The 7,561-nt window shown below is 41.6% G+C and overlaps 1 protein-coding gene across 2 annotated transcripts; it reads right to left on the bottom strand.

Annotated features, from left to right (window-relative positions):
* Nucleotides 1–2,068: 2,068 nt before the first annotated feature.
* LOC111953777 (gap junction alpha-8 protein-like) lies at nucleotides 2,069–6,430 on the bottom strand. Of its 2 annotated transcripts, none has more exons than XM_023973269.2 (2): nucleotides 6,282–6,430; nucleotides 2,069–5,866 (listed from the first exon to the last, which is right to left on the bottom strand). In XM_023973269.2, exon 2 carries the CDS (start codon nucleotides 5,849–5,851, stop codon nucleotides 4,703–4,705), a length of 1,149 nt encoding a protein of 382 aa, XP_023829037.1. In that variant the 5' UTR covers nucleotides 5,852–5,866; nucleotides 6,282–6,430; the 3' UTR covers nucleotides 2,069–4,702. The 2 variants fall into 2 exon arrangements, with proteins under 2 accessions (XP_023829037.1, XP_023829038.1); XM_023973270.2 differs by lacking the exon at nucleotides 6,282–6,430 and adding an exon at nucleotides 6,061–6,253.
* Between the last annotated feature and the right edge of the window lie 1,131 nt (nucleotides 6,431–7,561).

The following is a 7,561-nucleotide window of genomic DNA, read 5'->3' as shown; positions in this document are numbered from 1 at the left end:
TAAAGATTAATACTTGTTTGCCATTTTTTATTTATTCTCAAATCAGAGCAATTATATTTTACTAATTCATGTTTTACTAATTCCTTTGCCTTTGAATATCGAGGAGACTAAAGATGTATTTGCTCTTTATTCATGTGCTACACATGTATCATTCACTTAATTTAGTTGAAAGAGAACGATTAATCAGTATTTGTTATGAATGACTTGCTCAAATCTAGAACCAGACTGCAGTCAGAGAGAGTGTTTCCAGGTTTGAGGTCATGTCCTCCTCACTGTGCTGGTATTGGTCAGGCACGCACATGGAGATTGAGTTGATATTCTGTTTGTAGCTTCGGTGTCCTCTTTCTACTGTCCTCTCTGCACACCAGAGACAAGAGAATGCACAACAACAGATAGGCTACATATCATCACACACTTCTGTTAAACAGACACATGTTTTTGCGTCATCATCAAACAGGGGATATGGCACATGAATACAGATAGGATCTTATTTTGATCACCCTGTTGTTGCAGGAAATGTCCACAGGTTGACAAAGTGCAGTCAACTTTGTTCTAAGGGCAAAAGTTATCTGATTGGTTTAGGGCAGTCCAAATCTGATTAGTTTATTTTTTTTAAATCACAGAAATGTCCTACACAGCTGGACATGCAAACATGTAGTTTATATGAGGTTTAAAAAGGCCTCTAAAGTTTATTTCCACTTTAAAATGGCAAACTTGATTTGCACTAACTAAAAATACAACCAATAAAATGTCCATTAATTATAATCCACACAATAATTCACATTTCCTGCTGCAGGATCATTTTCCTGCTATGAGAAACTGGTAATTTTAACACCTTTCAATCATTAATTAAATAGATCAGTGAGCTACCTTGGGGCTGTTATGTTTGACCACATCCTGTTGATACATAGTCCTACAAAACAAACAGAGAGCATCAGCGCTGTCACTCTCACTCTCACTCTCACTCTCACACACACACACACACACACACACACACACACACCACACACCACACACACACACACACACACACACACACACACCACACACCACACACACACACACACACACACACACACACACACACACACACACACACACACACACACACACACACACACACACACACATACTATTCTACGGTATCTAGTCATTTTAATGTGTGTAGATATTGCATCACCCATCTCATATGTATATACTGTATTCTATGCTACGCCACTGTATCTTAGTCCAATACCACTCTGACATACAGTATATATTGTAATCCATTCCTTACTTAGATGTACGTGTATTTGGGTATATGTTGTGAAACTGTTAGATTACTTGTTAGATATTACTGCACTGTCGGAGCTAGAAGCACAAGCATTTCGCGACACCCGTAATAAAATCTGCTAAACACGTGTATGTGACCAATACATTTGATTTACACACACACACACACACACACACACACACACACACACACACACACACACACACACACACAACACACACACACACACACACACACACACACACACACACACACACACACACACCACACACACACACACACACACACACACACACACACACACAGACATATTGGTAGGAATTCCAATAAAACATAAGCTACTGTGCTACTTTAGAGTTTGAAAGCATACTTTACTCTATGCCCAGCCATCATGTTGCTTGGTGTGACTACACTACTACAACAATCTGAGCTGATCAAGAGTTTAGTTTGCTGCTGCTGTGGTGAGACATGTTGTCTTTTCACATTTACATTCAAATTGTTTATCTTTACACATGCTTCTCAATACGAGCTTTATGTGGAGTATATTTGGCCTACAGTAATAACCAAACACTTGTTGCATTATCGCAGTATTTGACACAAGCAGACACTCAGTTAGAGTACCGTAGAATCTGTGAAATGTAAGGGTTTAGGTTGGGTGAAATGTATTACGCACTGATACGAATTGATGAAAGTCGTGGCCTTTTATACTTGCTAGTTAAAATACATTCTGTGTGTGTGTGTGTGTGTGTGACCCAAGTCTGTATGTGTGATGCAGAAAAGACAAGGAGGCGGCACCTCTTGACCACACCTGACCTTTTATTGGATTTGTTCACAGTTTCAAAAGATGATACTTGCACACAACTATGAGCAAATAGGACTACAAGTTAGTAAAACGTTTATTTTATTTTTACTAAGAATACTTATTTTGATTGTAAAAACAGTAAAAGACTGACTTTGATACTGCTAGGACACTGAGTCCCTCATCTGTCTCTTGATTATTGGAAATGTACACAGCTTGATAAGAAACTAAGATTCCTCTGATATTTACTACTGATATTCCCGATATTCCCTAATATCTCAGATATTCCCTACTGACATTCAGGTGAGCAGGGCAGCAAGGCCGATGACTTTCAGCATAGCTCAATGTTTAACTGGATACCTTGTCAACGTCATGAATTCGTTTTGGATTTCATTTTTAAATGAGAGTTAATCCAAATGAACAGCACCCCATCTGGAGCAGCCCTCAGAAGTGAATGTCTGCCCCGTTCACATTACACACATACTGTATCTGAGCTTTGGGCTAAGTTGATAACCTTGCAGCTTGTAGCATCTTGTCTAGGACAGGGGTTTGAGGGGCCACTGCACTATACTGAGATGGTTTGCATTTGTTTGTTGAACAAGGCTCAATACTCCCCCCTCCGTGGAAGCATTACTTTCCCAACTATATCAACACTCAGAAATGTTTGCTTTACCTCCTCTGACTGGTGATTGTGCTAAATGCCTCTCATAATTTGTTGCAATGTGTTGATGGCGATACTGATTGCTGAATCATTCGGCCTCTGGCAAAATGGCAGGACTTAGTTGGAAAGTTCGTCAGATCTCTGGTCTGGGTCTTGTTCATTAGGGCACACAACGGAACATGTTTTAAAATGTTTTTGCCATGGCAATCGAAACCAAGCCAGTTACAGCACTCCCTTTCCGTTTGTCTGTTTTTGTCCGTTTGCTGCCTGATCAACGCGACCCTGGTGTTTTTCTGAAGTAGGGTGATGGGTAACAGATATGCAAATCTTTGAGGAAGGAAGATAGGAGGGGGATTCTATTTCTATAAACTGTATGTTTGAATAACCTGAAATAGAATTGGGATTTAATTCAAATGAACGACACTCGAGGCGAAACGCCTTAACAACTGCACCATTTTAAATAGCATTTTTTGTAAAATAATGAAAATAGAAGTGAAAGCGACCATTAACATGGAATCAATTGACGCTCGTCAAAAACATTACAGACATTCCTATTTAGACACACAGTTCAACTTTCAACTTCACAATATGATGTTTCAACGTCACAATATGGAAAGGCTCATACGGCCTGAAGACAAAGTATCAGAAAGCATATCCTTGAGGCACTTACAGTGATAAATGTTTCCATATTTCAAAAGCAAGGTTGATTTTAAGGCCCGTTAATTGTTTCACTTCAGCATTTATGTTCTGCCACTGTCCAGTTAGCAGAATTTGTCTCAATGGGTTTCTGATATGTATAGTCTTCACTTGTAACACAAATGAATCAACTAGATTACCAATACAATTGAAAATTGAAAAGAATACCTCTTCATCAGATATTTGTACATAAGAACATTGGTAAAGCAAGATGGCATACTGCCTGACAATATGACTCATGGTTGAACTGTGTCGACACCTGACCGACATGATAGACGTTAGTGTGTTGAGGCCCTTGGTTTGACATTTAATTCCAGTTTTGTAATATACATTGCGAACTGAGCACTTTGGCTACGCTGCTTATGGTTGTCACATTTCATGAGATGGAATCAAAAAGTTGTTTTCTTTCAAACTTTGCCAAGGAAGGCCCGTTTTGTGAATATGAGTTTGTTATTTTATTCTCTCTTGTTCAACAATACTTTGTGCTGATAGGGCAAGATCTTTATCATCATGGCGGCTGTGTGTAGAGGAAGGGAAGAAAGTATTTGGCCCACAGTTATCAATAAAATCTATGTTTATCAAGGTTTGTTGATACATGTTGTGGATTAAAAACGTAAAATGCCAAGATTGATGTCAATTTTCATTTAACCAGTGGTCCTTTCTTTTACATTTTTTTGATGGCAATTCTATGAGAATGTGATGTTTCACCTCACAGATAAAAAAAAAAGAATCTAATCGACATTATACAGCTTGCACACATACTGTAGGTCTATTAGGTGAAGTAAATGAGTTGTATATGTGTGAGTAGATGTGAAATTATTGTAATACATACACACACGCTCAAGTGTAATCCTGACAGTACTGCAAACATAACTTGCTCAATATAAATATAACATTTAACATCAAGCTAAATGGCTAATCAAAAAATGTAAACATCGGAAGCGTTTGGTTTTTGGTTAAACTCTTGATAGAAAATATGTGAATTAAAAAACAGCACGTTTTTGTTAAATAATAACCTCTGTACGATATGAATCCTGCTGAAAATGACCTTTTTTTTGTTGTTAGCTTTTAAATAGATTGATAAAAACAGTACAAAAAATGCTGTCTTATAAAATACAAGTTTATCTTTCTTTTAAAACTAAAGGCTCCTTGCACATTGCACAGCATTTTAAACTCTTTTTCCCGAATAACAAGCTGATGTTAACTTCCCTCACAGCGAGAGTTAAGGCTCTGTGGGGCTTTGCTCCCATGCTTTTTCACATTGCTTTCACTTTCATACTGTCAAATCGTCTGACCTTGCCCTGCTGCTGGCTTTGCTTAAACTGCTGAGTGGTCTGGTGTCTGCTATCGTGTCGGTAGCCTCCACGCCGGGGTCCGCGGGGCCCTCGTCCTCGCCGCTTTCCGGTAGGACCCTCACCTCCGCCCCCGTGGTCTGGACGTAGGAAGGCAAAGACTCGTCGTACACTTTAGAGACGTTCTCACTTCCCGCCTGGTAAGGTGCGGGCAGCCTGCCTGCCTCCATGCCCACCTCTGTCAAGGGGAAGAAGTGCGATGCGGGCTTGTCCTCCTCCAGCAGCCGGTAGCCCTTGGCCTTCTGGATGGACGACACGGCCATAGAGTGCAGGCTCTTTTCCCCGGTTGGGCTCTGGCCTTCGCCGTCCTGACCGCCCTGGGTCTGGGGCGGCGGCTTGCGGAACACGAAGCGGATCTTCTTCAGGCCCAGGTGGCTGATCTCCACGAAGTTGAGGAAGAGCGAGACGCATGCCACGGCCAACATGAAGATGATGAAGACAGTCTTCTCGGTGGGGCGCGACACGAAGCAGTCCACGGTGTTGGGGCAGGGCCAGCGGCTGCACTGGTACAGCGGCAGGATGCGGAAKCCGTAAAGGAAGTACTGGCCCACCACGAATCCCACCTCGAAYAGCGTCTTRAAGATGATGTGRCAGATGTAGGTCCTCAGCAGGGTGCCCTCCAGCCTGAACTTCTTGCTGCCCTTGGTGCTGGTCTCCTTGGTGGTGCGCACGCTACCCTGGTCAGGCGCTAGCGGCARCCTCTCCTCACTCAGCTCCTGCTGGCGGTTCARCTCRGCCTCCTCGCGCTCCTTGCGCTTCTCCTCCATGTGGACATAGTGCACRGCGTGGCCMACGTACACCAGCGAGGGYGTAGACACAAAGATGATCTGGAGAACCCACAGACGGATGTGCGAGATGGGGAAAGCCTCGTCGTAGCACACGTTCTCGCAACCAGGCTGCTGGGTGTTGCACACGTAATCCGACTGCTCATCGCCCCACACAAACTCAGCGGCTGTGCCCAGGATGAGGATCCGGAAGATGAAGAGCACTGTGAGCCACACCCTCCCAATCACCGTCGAGTGTTCATTTACTTCCTCTAATATGTTTCCCAAGAAGCTCCAGTCACCCATGATCAACAATCAGCGCTACATATTGAGGGTTGGAGAAGAGAAAAGCAAGTTATAAATCGATCTGACGACAAAGAATCATTGTGTTGCATCCACAGCTCTCTTTTGTCATTTTTCGATCCCCATATAACAATCAAAAATGTTCTTTATAGCTAGCTACACTGTGGCTAAAAACATTTTGTAACTACAGCAATGATGAGCCACTCACTCACTCTTTGTCAAATCCAGAGAGAGCAAACACAAAATCGCTGCGTGCCTCGTTGCCTCACCCCAAATGACTCAAACCAACAGTCCAAATGCACATTTTTGCAACAAACACCATAGCAATAAACACCGTAACTCTCTAAACTCTATATAAATAATCAATCCCAGGTGATATTGTTCCCGAAACACGAATATAATATTGGTGAAAGTTAACAAATGGGCAACTTGCCACAGTGAGAGCTCCAGTGTAGTTGTGTTCCCCTTCTCTTGGCACTCAATGGTGTGATGTGAACTTTTTCCTCTCTCTTTCCCACCTAAGGCCCCCAGTCCGTGTCGCACCACTGAGCAGAAGTGAATGAATTGAGTCTGATGGTTGGTTTTTAGTTTGCTGCTATATTTAAGCTGGGAGCCAGACAGCCTTTATTCACCGGGCGACGTGTGGTGACGCAGAAGACAATAGGATCATCCAAACACAAATGGGAATGTATGGGACACCGCAGTTGGGAATGATACCAACTCATGTAGTGTACAATATACATGGTGTGTCCCATTGAATGGTTTTATATTAGGGAGGGAAAGGAGGACAGGCAAGGCACATCCTAATGAACTAGCTGCTGACAATAAAGCTGTTTACTGACTTGGTTAGACTGAGACATATAGCAACTGATGTAGATTGTTTATTGGTGAATTAGACGTTTCATGTGGAATGTACTGTGATCAGCAATATATAATCTACTGTACACTGTTCTGAAATGTGTGTTATATTTTGAGAAAGTTGAGATTTTGTTGGTATTGATCAACAATGTTTATTGTAAGGTCAGGTCATCCTTGTTTCTGTGTGCTTTTATAAATGCCTAGGAATGTATGATCTAACATTTTAGCAAAAAAACAGAAGGACTTTGGTTTGCTCATTATCAAAATAAATATTGGTAAACACTTTATTTAAAGCATCCAGGTATAACGCTTTTCCAATTTTGTTCTTGGATTTTAGTCAAAAAGTCAAAGGGGTCAGGCATTGGTTTGGTCAGCTGTAACCCACACAAATAGAAAAGATAAACTGAGATGTGGGCAACATATACTATGAGAACGATATTGTTCTACCGTCTAAACAGTTGATCTTATGATGTTCCCAGGAAACTGTAAGCAGACCAAACGTTATAAAGAGACAAAAGACTTACCACTCTTTTGCTAATGTTTATTTATTTGCAATTTGTCTTCCGACCATTTCCACTACTTCTGTGTATATGGATGTTCATCAAGATATCGTACACTCAATGGCTCAAAGTGTCCCTCGAAGACAACAATGAACTTTACAGCAGCTATTTCAGATGTACAGATATCTCGGGAGAATATTTTGTTTTAAATGTACGGCTTGGCGTAAGTGGGTAATAATAGTGTACCACAGAGTGGCCTCATCAGCCATCTATGCACTCACAATACCCCAGACTCATCCTAATGAATCGTGTCATGTTATCATCAACTTATGATTGACAAACAAGGAGTTACCAG

The sequence above is a fragment of the Salvelinus sp. IW2-2015 genome, linkage group LG27, assembly GCF_002910315.2.
Source record: "Salvelinus sp. IW2-2015 linkage group LG27, ASM291031v2, whole genome shotgun sequence".
Taxonomy (NCBI): Eukaryota; Metazoa; Chordata; class Actinopteri; order Salmoniformes; family Salmonidae; genus Salvelinus; species Salvelinus sp. IW2-2015.
The sequence above is the reverse complement of the archived record's forward strand: the minus strand, read 5'-3'. Positions and strand labels throughout refer to the sequence as shown.